Source organism: Nelusetta ayraudi, unplaced genomic scaffold (genome assembly GCF_046127955.1).
Source record: "Nelusetta ayraudi isolate G7.1 ecotype Tasmania unplaced genomic scaffold, CSIRO-AGI_Nayr_v1 ptg000050l, whole genome shotgun sequence".
In the NCBI taxonomy this organism is placed as follows: domain Eukaryota; kingdom Metazoa; phylum Chordata; class Actinopteri; order Tetraodontiformes; family Monacanthidae; genus Nelusetta; species Nelusetta ayraudi.
The window spans coordinates 4,001,792-4,017,698 of NW_027466100.1; the positions used below are offsets into that span (position 1 = coordinate 4,001,792).

Here is a 15,907-nt window from a genome sequence, read left to right on the forward strand (position 1 = left end):
GCCGCCCGCCTGGTTTGTGCGGCAGGAATCACTACGGCGCACTGATTGGAGCGCGGCGCGCAGCCAATCAGCGGCAGGAGCGTCTTTTCCTTTGTGGCTCTGATTTTTTTTACAAGGGAGGACCGGTCAGACCACGCTGCATGGAGCACGGCGGGGACAGAACATGATTGGATCCTTTAAAATGGAATTTAGTTGGTTCAAAAGTAACTCGCTGTTTGCGAGTTACTTTGCAAGTATTTGCAACACCTTGATTGGGTTTTTATTCAGATGTCCAGTAAAAAAAAAAAAAAAAATGTTGAGTATGAAGACGCTAGTCTCACAATGGCACATACTACTACAACAACAACAACAACAACAACAACAACAACAACGACAACAACAACAACACTGACACTACTACTATTGCTACTACTACTATTACAACTAGAAAATGATTAAAACGTTATTATTACTTAGAAAGAAAAATTATTAACTTGATTTCAGTGATGCCCTAAATTGTTAAAGAAGAAATGTAACACCCTTTTTTTTTTTCTTTTTTTTCTTTTTTTTTTTTTTTAAGAAAGGGACATTCAAAATTTCTTTCAAGTTTAATGATCCTTGAGAAAATGGATTTTCAGGTCTGGACTTGGAAAGAGAGAAGTTTAATCGTCCAAACTGAAATGTGGCAGTGTGCTGTGCGCGCAATGAAGAGTGTGCTCCAAGGCAGCAATTTACTGGAGAACAACCAGTTATTCACTCAAATGAGCTTTCATAACACAGCTGTCAACGAGGCAAAACCTTTGACCACAGAGAAGGAACATTTTGGTTTTATTTAAGAGTTTGATGTAAAAAACAAAAAACAACAAGTCACAGGACATGAGGAGGTGTTGACTTGCACTAAATCAGCAACAAACTGTCAATGTGAGGATCAGTTCTTCACCTCTCAAAGATCCATCCATCCATCCATCCATCCTTCTTTCTTATTTGACTTTTAGTGATGGCATGTAAAAAAAAAAAAAAAAAAGTTAGTGGAATGATGCCATTACACTGCTACTCTCCAAAGGATGGTGGATTTTTCATTCTGATTCTGTGCAGCCATCTGTTTGGCTTTAATAAAGGTCACATTCACACAGGGCAGCAGCTGTTTTCTCAAAGAATAAGGTTGTGGGTTTCATTCCCACCTCAAGCTTTTGTTAGGGACAGTGTGGGTGGTTGTCGCTATTAAAATACATGGAAGCAGTCCTCATTCTTAGACTAGTTCATGTTTAATACAGAAATGTCATCAGCTGCCTTCAGTTTGAGTTCTTATCTTTTTCACTAAGATTTTCTTCACTTTGCTAAAACAAATTTTTGTTGTGTCTTTCAAAGAAAACAGTCATGAATAAATGTTTTATCTGTTATTTACTGGTGTTCCAGTCTATCTTTCAAGCTCCCGACCCCTGATATCTTCTCCTTCTCACATCAAATAAACAACTTTATTTCGGCCATGCTGTTGTACAAGTATCATTCACATTTTTTTGCACTTTGCACTCCCTTTAAGTGGCCACAAAATACAGCCCAATTTTATTGCACCCTCGTGACTACGTTGCTTTGTAGCCATTCTGTATGTAATTAACATGTGCAGGCAGTTTTAAACATAAAAGTTTGTATTATTGTGAGTAACTTATATTTCATAGCAACGTGTGATACTGGGGGAAAACTCTATCTCATCTTTTTCTTTTTGTACCCCATGCAAATCTGTCCTGCCTTAGTGGACCAGCCAGCAGAACAGCTTTGTAAACTGGCTCTGCTGGCAGCTCCAGTTTGTATGTGACAAAAACACAAGCGCATTGAGACACAGTTCCTCCTTATCTCTCAAGAAGAAGGTCTCATTTTGTTGTAAATTTCTTTTGAACAAAATCACTTTCTGCCCAATGACCCTGAGACTGGTTATGGATAAATGGATGAATCACTTTATGCACATAATATGGCCCTTGTTGGGAAATAGTTAATATTTCACCATTACCAGGAAGTGATTATAGAGAGATTGTTTTTCCTTGCACACTGCCAGATAATTCTTCTGAATAAGGAACGTCTCTTGAGAAGTAAACATGATGTTCCCATTGTGAGTCTTAAATGGGACTAAAACGGCATTGGTTTTCTTTGCAGCTGTAGTGAAATATATGGAGCAGTCAGTCAGTCACATAACAGACACCCACACAGAGAGAGCCATGTGAAGACACGTGGAGTAGACTGCCTCTGAGACTGCCCTCTTCTGGTGGAATGTTGTCACGGAAACAGTCAAACGGACGTTCAGAACTTCAACAACAAAAAAAAAAAGACTTTAAATTTTTAAAGTTAACTGAAAAAGGTAAGTAGTTGACCAAACACATTCACGCACAGTTAAGGAGACATGTTATACATAAAATGGGTTTATTTGTAATACAGCAGGGTTTCGTTTGTTTTCACATACAGATGTCACCTTGCATTCAGCATTAAAACACATTTTTGCTGTTTTTAAATCTATGTGTCACTTGAATAATACAGAATGACTCATCAGAAGAACTCGTACTATTTTTTTTTTATTTGTTTTTGCTTTCATGGATTATCATTGTTTCACATACACAGTCTACATCATAGCTTCTTCACCTGCAAAGGAAAACAAAATAAGACAATCTAACAAGTGTGAATAAAACAATCAATTGGACAGAATTTTCTCCTAATTATCCAGACCTGTGATGGGCAAAGATAAGTACATCTGAAAACCATTCTGTATACATAAATATATGTGACTGGAATCAGAAGGTAATGAGCAGAAATAAATGATTTCAAATCATCACATAAGATCATCATATAAGGCCACAAACTCAAATCAAACGATTAAATGGACAAAAGAGTCAAAATAGAAACAATACACTCATAACCTGGTGGTGGACTTCATAAAAGCTTGTACTGTCACTGATATGAGTAAGATTTCTGTATGGCACAGAGAAACAATTTACTGACAGAAGTCTGAGGGTTCTGCTGGTATGCAGGTCTGCTGTTAGAAAGTGAACGGATCGATCTGCTCACCCCAGATTCCTTCATTATATTTAGTCCAACGCACACACATCAAAATGGGGGGATATTCACGTCAAATAAATATCATCGCCATATGAATGTTCAACGACAGTCGCATTCAGAAACACAGATTCACCAGCACCCAGAGTTGCCATCCCCCAATATGCAGTTCCAAGACAATAAAAAGCATAAAGCAAGTCCAAGCTGAAGCAGCTGGAGTACTTACAAGGACACATGAAGGCAGGCAAGCAGCAGCAGCAGCAGCAGCAGCAGTGCAAGTCATGTGTGACATATTCCGGATTATTTTAACAATTATATAATTGCTTCACATTGGTACCTATGTGGAATGTCCATAAAGATGACTCAGCTGTATCTAATTAGCCAACTGCATGCAGGAAACGATGGCCTGCTAAGCAATTGCAAGCGGCAGCGGACGAGAGCCGCAAGAGGGAGCCCTGGAAGCAGCATCACCCGCACACCTCCAAATATAAAGAAGCGTATTGAGCAGGTTCAACAGGAGGGGATGCGCTTCAGCGAGCTAGACGTGTCGAACGGGGCTAAACACATAGCAAAGATATTTAAAGATTCCCAGAATGCAGTTCTGTAAGATGTTGTGTGAAGTAAGACTCTTGTCTGTCACAATGAACGCTATCGGAGCTGCTTGCACAAGCACGTGTGCGGCAAGTGTGCACACTTGCACACATCTACACGTCTTAATCCAAGAGTCGAAGTGCCTTAGTATTGCTTACTGTTTAAAGGGGCAACAAACCACTGCACTGAAATGAATCTCACACACGTGACTGTTTTCAAACGTGGCTCTGTGATCCCCGCAGGAGAGAACTGACAGTTCTTTGCCTGGATGCCGGGCAGCTAACAGACCAACGCCAGCGAACATAAAAAAGAAAAAAATTCTCTGACTCATCTTTGACTCAGTGGGGTCACGCATGGAACAGCACCTAAAGACTAACATATAGTAAGTACACTGCACCTAAGGACAAGAGGTGGACACAGGAAAGCAAGTGTCTACAGTGGTGATTGCTTACGGGTTTAGTGTGAACTTGTGTGTGCATGTGTGAGTGTGTGCATGAGTTGGTGAGGCAGAGAGCACATAAATATGACGACCATGAACTCTGTTACTACTGAGCACTGAAAACTATGAGAAACTTTGACAGACTGAAAAATGAAAGCCAAAAAACACACCCAAACCCAAACCTTACTTTGCCTGTCAGTCAAAACCCCTTTTTCCTCTAACCCCACATTCACATTTCCCAAAACAAATGAAAAGGGTGCGGGGCCTTTAGCCGCTCCCCTCTATCGTTTTTTTCCGTCTATTTCTTGTTCTTGAGTTGATTGGCCAGCCAATCAAGACCCTCGTAGAGGCCGTCACCGCTGGTGGCACAGGTGGCCTGGATGTACCAGTTGCGGTGGCGCAGGGAGTGTAATCCCAGCTTGTCTGTGATCTCAGCTGCGTTCATGGCATTTGGCAAGTCCTGTCAAAGTGCAAAAAGAGGTGTTGGTGTGCACCCCAAGCACAGGCAGTCGGGTCAAAGACAGCAAGAATCGTGTTTGCGTCATGTGTCAAGGTAATTACATTTATTTATATATTTCACTGTAGTAGTTGTTAGTTGTTTGCTGTTGTTGTTTGTTGATTTATACACACATACACACACACACACACACACACACACACACACACATATACTGTATATTTTCATTTCAAAATCCCGCTTTCTGTGTTTTGAACAGTGTTGTTGGGACTACTTTAAAAAGTAATCTAATTACTTCTTTAAGTACTTTTGTTTCATAAGTAATCAATTACTAATTACTAATTACTTTAGTTAAACAAGATAAAGTAACAGTTGAAAATGTCTTGTTTCCTGCACATAACGTACAACGAACCACAATGTTCTTTCATTTAGACGAGATGAACTCAAAATAATGTTTGTATTTACAGCTATCAAATGCAATCGCTGTTTTTTCTTTTGCCGCCGCCATGCTTGTTTTCGTGGGTTGTCGCTTATCAATGACTTTGCATGCACGGCTGCATCATTATTCTGCAATATTGTTGTTTTTGGTTGTTTGTCTAAATTTCAGACATTTTTAGCTTGCAAACTATTTCAGAAAAGTAATAGAATCGTTAGTTGATAAAGTAATTATGATATAATTACCAGTTTTGCCACAGTAATCCCGTTACATTACTCTGTTATTTAATTAATACTCTGTATTAAAAAAGTAGTTTAGTTACAGTCGTCCATTACTTAGTAATAGATTACTCGCCAACACTGGTTTTGAAAATGACAGAACCATTTTTATGACTTTGTACTAAAAACCCTACAAACTTGTTTTGTTTGCAGATGCATATCTAAATCAAAGGTTATGGACAAATTTTTATATATAAAAAAATGTATTACATCATTTTTACATGTGTGCATGTACGCAGAAACATTATGGTGTCTCACCTGTTTGTTTGCGAAGACGAGGAGGACTGCATCTCTCAGTTCATCCTCAGCCAACATTCTCATGAGCTCCTCCCGTGCTTCGTTCACGCGCTCTCTGTCATTACTGTCCACCACAAAGATCAGACCTGTAACAAGAAAAAACGACAAATTCGAAATATTATCTTTTTGAAGGAAAGCAGACACACACGCACAGTGCTACAACCTCACAGACTTTCTCACCCTGTGTGTTTTGAAAGTAGTGTCTCCAGAGGGGGCGGATCTTGTCCTGACCGCCCACATCCCACACAGTGAAGCTGATGTTCTTGTACTCCACCGTCTCCACATTAAACCCTGAAGAAAAGAAAAAAAAAATACATCACACACCCATGCAAAGCAAACACACCTGAATGGCAGTACTTATACAAAGGCTAATATTTCTGAATAGCTCTTACCAATGGTTGGGATTGTGGTGACTATTTCTCCCAATTTCAGCTTGTACAGGATGGTTGTTTTTCCTGCAGCGTCCAGTCCGACCATCAGGATTCTCATCTCCTTCTTCCCTATGAGGCTCTTCAATAAATTCCCAAAAATATTCCCCATGATTCTGATGGGTTGTCAGAGTCCTAGGTCTGGTTTATCTCAACTCTAGATGTCTTTCTGTTGACTGTCGCTATTCCAGGAGGAATAGATTGTATTAAAGGTCTGTGAAGAACCAGAAAAATATCAACACATCAGTGCAAGCCTTGTAAACGACACGCAGAAGGATCCTGAGTGGTTGGCAATATTACTTCTAAAAATAAAAAAACACCTCATCTTCTCCCACTTTTAGAAAAAAAAAATCATGACAGCATTTTAAAAAAATATCTCACCGCACCTCAAACAGGTGCGAACTATGCTAATGACCCAAACTCATCATCACATCACAGAGTGAGAGAATGATGCCTGTTAGTGCCATGACTCCAGGCTGCAACACAATCTGTTCAAACACTAATCGTGACTTTTTTTTTCCCCTCCTTCAAATGTTAGCTTGCAAACAAGCCAAGCCCTCAGAGCACATACAAACTGTCCTACATTACACCAGGCCTTGCGTCAACACATGCGCTAGAGCCCTTTACAAAGCCACTTCAGAAGCTAACATTTACTCAGTCGCCCAGATTTGTGTTTATATGGATATTGTTGTGTTGAGTGCCAGCTATTTGCAGAGGCCGTCAACACACGGTAGCAGTCAGGGTCGAGTCCAACTTTACAAAAGACTCGTTATTTATTGAAAAATGGCTAGATTTTGTTCCTGTTTTTTTTAAAGGAGATAAACGTTCATTAGCCAGGATGCAAACTCTTTCAACATCTTGTGACAAGAGATTTAAAGAAGTGAGAATTGAAATGTCATTCAGGGAAGTGATGTCTAAAGGTAAAAACAAACAAACAAACATAATAATTATATGTTTTATCACCATTCTCTGAGCTATACGAAATGATGCGACTGTTGTTACAGCTCTGAATAATAAAGTAGCTATATCCTTGTAGCATGTGGGGATGGGTGGCAGGAAGTGCCTCGTTTTCCGGGCTAAGTATCCCCAGAGCTGTCCATGGTACTGAAGGGGATGTTCCCTAATTCCACTGCCCACGGACTGACACCCATTCCCGTCCCCTCTTGGGCTGTACACGCTTAAACACGAGCCGTTTAATTCAAGGTTTTATCTGAGGACAGGGTCACACATTTGCAGGCCCGGGAATGTTTGATGTGCTCGGGGTGACGCGGGTTTCGTTAGCACGGAATGCTACGAGCAGGCAACGAGCAGGCGATCATGCAGTTTTAGCTCACAACGTCGGCCTTGAAAATCCGTGTCCGAGCAGGCGACTGACACGCATGTGCGAATGGCGTAAACACCTCCCGTGTTCTAATTGTATAAGAACACACTCTGTAATCACCATCTGGCCTATTCGTTGGCCAAATCAAAAATGCGAGACAAGACTGCGACTCCCGTATGCGCCGTCTCGATCCACCCTTTTTCATTCATCCGCGCATCATCACCTGGTTATGAACGGCCAGAAGCAGCGGTCAGCCCGGACACCGCGTGACCCGGTTAGCGCCGGAGGAGCGCGACAATTGAAAGAAAATCAAAAATATTCTCCTTACGTGTAAATCAGATAAAAGTCTGTTTCCGTATATTCTTACTTACCTTGGCACGAGAGTCCTCTACGGAACGTTACACGATATTTTCCGGCGGAGAGCGCAGCAACAAACGAGATCTCGCGAGAATATGCGTGCAACTAGACCCAACTAGAATGTTGTTGACATTGCCATGAACTTCTCGGCAATCAATGCATGTTTTTTTTTTTTTGTTTTTTTTTTCTTTCTTATTGTAAAAAGAAGAAAAAATGTCAGCGAGGTTACTCCTCACCCGGGCTGTTGTTGCTGGTGCCGATGCAGCGGACCTGCTGATCACAATCACGTCAAGAAAGAGACCCTGCTTATGAATGTTAAAGAGCAATGGCATGTTGTTCCTTTGACTGTTTCTAAGATCTGCGTCAGTGGTGTTATTATTTATTTATTGACTCAAACCAAACAGGTAATTTAACATTAACAGGGCATTAGTTGCTTGACACAATATACAGTGGTCACAAGTCCATCATGCAAAATGTTCTAAAGGCGAATAATACAGTGGTCTGTCTTTGAAACATTAGATGGCAACTTTGACACCATTGATCACATACATATCTAAGATCTGACTGCGAATTTACATTGTCTCAAACCTGTCTGTCTATGTTGACACCTGACATTAGCAAAGCATTTTCCTGCGCATAAGTGCCACTTACTGTTCATTTTTCCTCTTTTGGATCATTCTCCAGAAACCTTACCCATGGTTTTGTGTAAAATAAACAAATAAACAAATAAAATAAACGACCTGCATTAGCTTCTTGTTAACGTATCTATTTCAGAAATACACTACTACTACTACTACTACTACTACTACTACTACTACTACTACTACTACTAATAATAATAATAATAATAATAATAATAATAATAATAATAATAATAATAATAATAATAATAATAACAATGGAGGAATGGGCTTTAATTTCTGAAAGAAGCTACAAAAAAGCCAATTATGAGAGCTCATGACATTTGTTTCAAAATTATCTTAATACGGCCGCCTGTGTGGTGACATTCAGTGTGTGACGCTCTTTAATACTACAACTTGGTTTTAGGCGGTATAACACCGCCCCCTACAGCATCAGAGGGGGTACTGCCTCAGCTTTCTCCACCGCCGCAGCCTAGCGGGATGCTGTCGGAATGTTTGAGGCGGGTGCTTCTGTGAGACCCAGGTGTTGGGACGACGTCAAAGGCGCCGCTGGTCCTTATCACTTGCAGCCCTGTAGTAACACATCAGCACTGAGTGGCCGCAGAGCCATTTTGTGAGCGCTGCTCGACGGGACGGACGCCGCGCCTCTTGTCTTCTCCTCCCAGCCGGTGGCCTTTTTTTTTTCCAGGAGGGAGCGTAAACGGAAGTTAGCGGATGGCCGCTCAGTTCACAATGAAGAGCAGCGCTCTCCTGCTCGTGCTAGCAACTCTCGCCTGTGCACTCGCGCAGGGAGAAGAAAATGCCGTGGAGGAGCCGCAGGTGGAGACGCTGGTGAGTCGCGCGAGGCGCCCCAACGAGACGCAAGAAGCATTATGGAGAAATGTTGACGCCGAACTGTCCGGACTCTGCAGGTACAACCAGAAAGTTGCTCGGTTCTCTCCAAAATGGGGGACACGCTGCAGATCCACTACACGGTGAGACTACACTTCTCTGGGTCTGCATCACATTTATTGGGCTTTACTTGAAGTCCGTGTGTGTGTGTGTGTGTGTGTGTGTGTGTGTGTGTGTGTGTGTGTGTGTGCGTGCGCGTGCATTTTGCGGAAGGCGAGCCAGCTGGTGACGACGAGCGTGGTTGTCTATGTGGCACCATGTGTTCGCACGACTTCCACCGACGGAGACGAAACCAAAATGCAAAACAAAACAAAAATTATTTGGAATTACTTGGCATTTGAACATGAGGTGTGAGCATCAAGTCAGACATTATTTAAAAATAGTAATAATAAAAAAAAGATCTATATTTTTGACGTGAGAAGACCTCCTCTGTTCGGCTCATGGGAGGGATATTGGGCGGTGCAACACGTCAGCAGTAGACTGGTGTCCGTCTGAGTTCATTCATCCAGATGTAGTCCGCGAATGGAATGGCAGGCCTTGTAGTGTTTTTTTGTTTTGTTTTGTTTTTTGTTGTTATTTTTAACTATAATTATTACTAGATTTCCCATATATTTACAGCATTTTCGAAAAGAGCGTCCCAAAACTACCAAGCAGACAGATAAAAATAAATGAATAAATAAATAATACATAAAGAAAGGCATGAAGAAAGAATGAAAGAAAACGTTTTAAAGAGTTTTTTTTTTAAAAAAATGTTCTCTGCCATAAAAAAAAAGAAGAAAAAAGTTCCTTTTCAACTGGTTTCTTATAATTTAATGTATTTTTTGTCAAAGCTGAGTTAATTGGAATAGCCCAGGAGCTATAGCTATTTTTTTAGTGAATTTCAGAAAGCAGAAAGACATGAAATTGTTAAATATGTACAAGCAAATACAGTGTTTTAGTGTCACAGTGGTTACCTCTTACACAGTGTCCATCAAGACAGTAATTGTCTTAACAAGAAGAATACATAGTAGTAACGTGGTAGTAGCAGCGTGCACTTTTCTCTTGAATGAATTCCTCAGTCGCGACAACAACCCTCTATTATTTTAGTCTCTAAAATCAGCATAAACTCTTGTCACTTTTTTCAGTCCATAGTTTTCCCATTGGAAAAAAAATGTTTATTAATTTGTCCTACTTCTCAATATTATACTTCAGGGGTTGTCAGTAACATCTAATTCCATTCAGCCTCTGAAATAGTCAAAATTTACACTCATTTTACAAACCGTTCATTAGAAAGCCTTCACTTAAGCTGCTTACCCATGATGGACATTAAAAAAAAAACACAAACATGTTTCAGGCCTTCATCACCGCATATGAATTTAGTCACGTTATGCGAGTGCATAATATGGACAGAGAGCTTAGTGAGTATGTATCTTCATCTCCTAATTATTTGAACTTTCCAAAAACAATCAATGTTTTGCAATGCATTTTTTTTTTTTTAATGAGAAAGCTTATAATTTCTGCTGAATTTCAGTTTTTTGCTCTCATCAGTTTTGATGTGTTGATCGATGTATTGATGCATCCTGCAGGGTTTTACGTTTTCTGTTATTGAGAGCTGTGAAAGATTTTGTGTTTGTTTTGGGCATCTTTAATACTTGATTTGATCTGAAAAATATGAAGCTCTATTTTCATGTGTTACTTTACCCTTTGCTGTCTAGGGTAAACTAATGGATGGGAAAGTAATTGACTCTTCATTATCCATGAATCCCCTAGTTGTCGTGCTGGGGAAGAGGACAGTCATCCCTGGTAAATAATCTGTCAGCGTCCCTAAATCTTTGAGACTTTGGTCCCCTTGTGATTTTTGTGAGCTATCTTTCCTGAGCAAGTTTGCTCACTGCACTGACTGTGCTTGTTTCTTCATCAGGTCTGGAACAAAGTTTGATTGGCGTCTGTGAGGGGTACGTTCAAAAGTCAAAGCCTGTTTTAAACTTGTTTTTCCGCAGTTAATTATTAGATGTGTTTCCTTTAATTACACATGGAAAATGTGTTATTATCTGGGGTTTAGCAACGTTGCATTACCACGTTCCATGATTTTTATTCTTCATTTGCCTTCTTTTCTTTCTCCTCTTTAGGCAAAAAATCAAAGCCACTATTCCATCCCACCTTGCTTATGGAAAAAAGGGTTACCCTCCCACAATCCCAGGTAGTAAACAATGCCAGCATTTCACTGAGCATCTTCCAACCGCTCAGATTTCATCTTATTTATGTCCACTAATGCAACAATTTAGGATTTATTTTGTGTCCTTTTAAAAAAAAAACATTCTGATCTGTCTCTGCCATTCGTTACTTTCAATTTTTGGTTCTGTCTGAAGATGAAACTCCTGGAAGTAACCTTGTTTTGTAATCTTCCTAATATCTACTAGTTCTGAGATGGACACTTTAGCACTCAGCATCATAAATTGTAATGAAAGTATGCAATTGTCAGGATCTGGTATGTGATATGGTTAATAAGCACGTGTGTGTTTTACGGCAGAACATTGCTACAAGAAAATGAATGAAAATGCAATTTTTTTTAGTGTTTAATGGATGTACAATGTCAATTTTTTAAAACTTTTGTTCTTTCTCCAAAACAAGTGTAAACTCTTTACTTCTTTAAATCTGACACTCTTCAGTTAGATAAGAATGATATATGCCATGTAATACGAAATGTGTTGAAACTTATGGAAACACCGGGCTAAACCCATGATTTTGCTAAACACTAAAGATTATTTTGATCTGCCCCAGGTGATGCTGCTCTTGAGTTCGAGGTAGAGGTGGTTTCTCTGTTGCAACAGACTCCATGGCAGAAGATGGTCCATGACGTGTTCCCACTCGTGTGTTTGGCCCTTGTGCCCACTCTTCTCGGCTTGGTGGGACTTTATCTCTACAAAAAGGCTAACACTGAGAAGCCCAACAAAAAGAAGGCAAAGGACAAGAAGAGCAAGAAGAAATGATGAAAAAAATTGAACAATTATTTAAATAAAGTTTTATAAATTCCACTTTGTTTTTGTTGTGTCATTAATCGTCACTGCATGCTTTTGACTGCATAAAACATGTGGAAAGTGACTTTTGTTCACTGTTGGTGTATGTTGGAGCGTGAAGTAGAGTAGCTAAAAGTAAAGGGCATAAATATGCTTCAGAATGATTTTCCATGAATCTTTTCATTATTACATATTTGCCCATATCTATATCTGTTTACGTAAATGAAAAATACCACAACTGAAGTTAAAGTAAACAGAAAATAAAATGATACAAATTTCGAGATTCATGTCACACATGTCACTGATGGTTTCCTGAACCATTAGAGGTTATGAAAAGTTACCCAGATGTGTGTATGTACTTTGTCTTTCACAAAGAGAGAAAAGACTCCTGCCTCGTTGCAATAAAATGTACAGCCTGCGGAAGAGCTGCAGTATTTTCGCATGCCTAACCAACATATTTTGGATATATGAATTGATTTTTAAAATCAAGATATTAATTACAGTACTGTTGCCTCACAGAAGGTTGCGGGTTCGATCCCCAGGCCTGGGGCATTTCTGTTTGGGGTTCCCATGTTCTTCCTATGTCTACATTGGTTCTGTTCAGGTATTCCGCCTTTCCCCAACATCCCAAAGAAAATCAGATAAGGAGAATTGAATGTAGCTGTGAGTGATTTGCGAATGATTGTTTGTCTTTCTATGTGGCCCAGCAATAAACTGGCAATTTGCACCTTCGCCCCATGACAGCTGAGATGGGCCTGCAGGAGAAAGTGGGTATACAAAATGCATAAGTATGTATTAATTACAATAAAGATTAGGGGGGGAAAGACATTGCTGATGTGTAAACAATACCGTGAAGCGATGTTTCATGCAGAAAATACAGTGTAATACAGTATGTGTGACATGATACAAGCATGTCACATGCTTGTATCATGTGCCAAACTGATACAAGCATGTAGGTGCCAAACTGCCTGCAAGTCAACAACAGTTTCACAGTGTTTTAAAGTTGCAATACCTGTTATTTCAACATCAAGTTCGTGAGGCATGGTAGCTTTTGTGGCTCAGCAAATAGCGTTGGGACAAAACCTTGAACAGTAATTCATTTTAGAACTTTATTTTGAATATTTTTCATTAAAATGTGCATTTGTCCGAAATGTATAAGAGTATATCTTTGAAAAAAAAACAAAAAAACACCGAATAAATAACAGAATGATATAAAATATAAAATAAAATATGACTTACCGGAGCAAGTATTCGCTGTAGGAGAAAAAGAACGTCTGGAGGGCGGAGCGGAAGGCTTTACTTGTCTCAGCCCAACCTCTTCCGGTCCTCTTTCCAACTTCCCGTGCAACATGGTGAGTGCGCTGCGGCGGCGCTCGGATGGCTTAAACAGATTAAACCGTCGATTTTCCCCATAGAAATAAACAAGTTCTCGCTTCATGGGGCAATCGATTCATAAAGTTAATATTTTATCAGAAAAAATGTCATTTATCAGCTCACGGCGTGGTGAAAAATCTGTCTGGGCCTAATGCTAACGGTTAGCACGCTAGCCGTTCTGTGCATGTGTTCCCGTGAAGGGACGAGGCGTTATACTGCGATAGAACAAACAGCGACACGCTTAGAAGCAGTGCCATTTCGTATTTAGCATTTTTCTAAACAAAATAATGTTTTGTTGATGGATACATGTCGAATTTACACTTGAGAATCCAGCCTTGATAAAACATCTCGCTGCCTTGCATCTGACTAACCGGCAATGCGACGTACATTTTGACGGTTGCTATTTTAGTACAGGCCACCAAATATATTTTGGTTTAAATCCGCCGTAGTTGCAGGTATTCATTTTTCTGGAGTCCAAGCTTTCGTTTCCCCACTCTAGTAATGATCACCAAATGAAGAGAACGTCAAAAAATAAATTGCTTGGTTTAAAGGAACCCAAATTAAATGTTATCCCACCTCAATTTAACGTTCTCCTTAAAATTCTTAACATTAATTACGTGATCAAATGTTGCCTTTTTGTGTTGGCATTTAAATATATATATATATATATATATATATATATATATATATATATATATATGTATATATGTATATATATATATATGTATATATGTATATGTATATATGTATATATATATATATATATGTATATGTATATATGTATATATATATATATGTATATATATATATGTATATATATATATGTATATATATATATATATATGTATATATATATATATGTGTATATATATATATGTGTATATATATATATGTGTATATGTATGTATATATGTATGTATATATATATGTATATATGTATGTATATATATATGTATATATATATATGTATATGTATATATATATATGTATATATATATATATGTATGTATATATATATATATATGTATATATATGTATATATATATATATATATGTATATGTATATATATATATATATATGTATATATATATATGTATATATATATATATGTATAAATCTCTGGCTCTCTGTTCCGGCATTGTTAATGCATTACAATCTTTTACTCTGTGTTGATTTTACATGGCCTCTCCTTTTAAATTAATCTTTCTTGTTTTTAATGCAAAGTACTGAGTTACATTTTGTCTGAAATGTGCTAAACTAATATACTTGCCTTGCCGTGTGATGCGTCACCGTCACAATATCGCTGGTTCAGTATTCCATGTTTGAAGCTCTAATCTCGTCTGTGTGTGTTTGTGTTTGGCATGTGTTTAACAGACCAAGAAAAGGAGGAATAACGGTCGCGCCAAGAAGGGCCGTGGGCATGTGCAGCCCATCCGCTGCACCAACTGTGCCCGCTGCGTGCCCAAGGACAAGGCCATCAAGAAGTTTGTCATCAGGAACATCGTGGAGGCTGCGGCAGTGAGGGACATCTCCGAGGCCAGCGTCTTCGACTGTAAGTGTCTCGCCTGTTCCTCCACTGTGGATATTTGTTTTGTGCCATTTGAACGCTGATTCTCATCTGAGCATCTTGTGCACGTTGCAGCTTATGTTCTGCCCAAGCTGTACGTGAAGCTGCACTATTGTGTCAGCTGCGCCATCCACAGCAAAGTTGTGAGGAACCGCTCTTGTGAGGCCAGGAAAGACCGAACCCCCCCACCTCGGTTCAGGCCTGCTGTAAGTATTTTAACGCAACTGGTTTTCCCATCAGAAATTGGTTCTTGACAAGAGCCTCACTGTTTTAACCAAGTAGCTTCAACAAAAACGGTTCTGAAACATGAAGTGTAGTTTAGCCCTTTTTTCTTCAATTTTCTTAGGTGATATGATGTATAACTTCACTTCTGTTTGTTTCTTATAGGCTGGTGCACCAAGACCCCCGCAGAAGCCCATGTAAAGCAGAATTTGAAGATGATGTACACCTGAAAAATAAAGTTGACTTTACAAAAACGTGAACATGTAGATCTCATCATTTATGAGCAAGGTGTTGTCAAGAAGATATGCCTGGCAATTTTGTTTTGGAATAGGCTTTCCCATGTTAAAGCTACTGTAGTTAAGGTTGAAATTAAACTAGAAATATCATTACATGTGATGCATTCACAACGGAGTTCCAGTTATTTAAAGCAATATTACACTAATTATAAGAACAGGATTACAACAAATATTACTCAAAAAAAGCAGTATGCACAAGGAAAACAAAAATTTAAGTTACAAAACATTCTTGGTGTGTTCTTTAAATTAGTCACCAACTAGTTTTGCTGGCAAATATAATGTACAATTGGTGCTGAA

General features: G+C 39.1%; 3 protein-coding genes and 1 long non-coding RNA gene across 5 annotated transcripts; 2 read left to right on the forward strand and 2 right to left on the reverse strand.

The window, feature by feature from the left end:
- Window positions 1–2,376: 2,376 nt before the first annotated feature.
- On the reverse strand, window positions 2,377–7,777 carry LOC142895916 (ADP-ribosylation factor 3). 2 transcript variants are annotated; one of them, XM_076037270.1, is made up of 5 exons: window positions 7,637–7,777; window positions 5,909–6,158; window positions 5,697–5,807; window positions 5,478–5,602; window positions 2,377–4,508 (listed from the first exon to the last, which is right to left on the reverse strand). In XM_076037270.1, the coding sequence occupies exons 2-5, from the start codon at window positions 6,054–6,056 to the stop codon at window positions 4,347–4,349; spliced, it is 546 nt and encodes a 181-aa protein (XP_075893385.1). In that variant the 5' UTR covers window positions 6,057–6,158; window positions 7,637–7,777; the 3' UTR covers window positions 2,377–4,346. The 2 variants fall into 2 exon arrangements, with proteins under 2 accessions (XP_075893385.1, XP_075893386.1); XM_076037271.1 differs by lacking the exon at window positions 7,637–7,777 and adding an exon at window positions 7,489–7,547.
- Window positions 7,778–8,751: 974 nt separating this feature from the next.
- On the forward strand, window positions 8,752–12,168 carry fkbp11 (FKBP prolyl isomerase 11). Its single transcript, XM_076036964.1, has 6 exons — window positions 8,752–9,094; window positions 9,175–9,237; window positions 10,849–10,936; window positions 11,055–11,088; window positions 11,263–11,333; window positions 11,915–12,168. The coding sequence occupies exons 1-6, from the start codon at window positions 8,978–8,980 to the stop codon at window positions 12,121–12,123; spliced, it is 582 nt and encodes a 193-aa protein (XP_075893079.1). The 5' UTR covers window positions 8,752–8,977; the 3' UTR covers window positions 12,124–12,168.
- Window positions 12,169–12,182: 14 nt separating this feature from the next.
- On the reverse strand, window positions 12,183–13,425 carry LOC142895725 (uncharacterized). Its single transcript, XR_012928239.1, has 3 exons — window positions 13,390–13,425; window positions 13,163–13,233; window positions 12,183–12,905 (listed from the first exon to the last, which is right to left on the reverse strand). It is a non-coding gene; the product is annotated as an uncharacterized LOC142895725 (long non-coding RNA).
- LOC142895723 (small ribosomal subunit protein eS26) lies at window positions 13,424–15,574 on the forward strand. The gene is made up of 4 exons (XM_076036965.1): window positions 13,424–13,502; window positions 14,900–15,077; window positions 15,168–15,298; window positions 15,480–15,574. Exons 1-4 carry the CDS (start codon window positions 13,500–13,502, stop codon window positions 15,513–15,515), a joined length of 348 nt encoding a protein of 115 aa, XP_075893080.1. The 5' UTR covers window positions 13,424–13,499; the 3' UTR covers window positions 15,516–15,574.
- The last annotated feature ends 333 nt before the right edge of the window (window positions 15,575–15,907 follow it).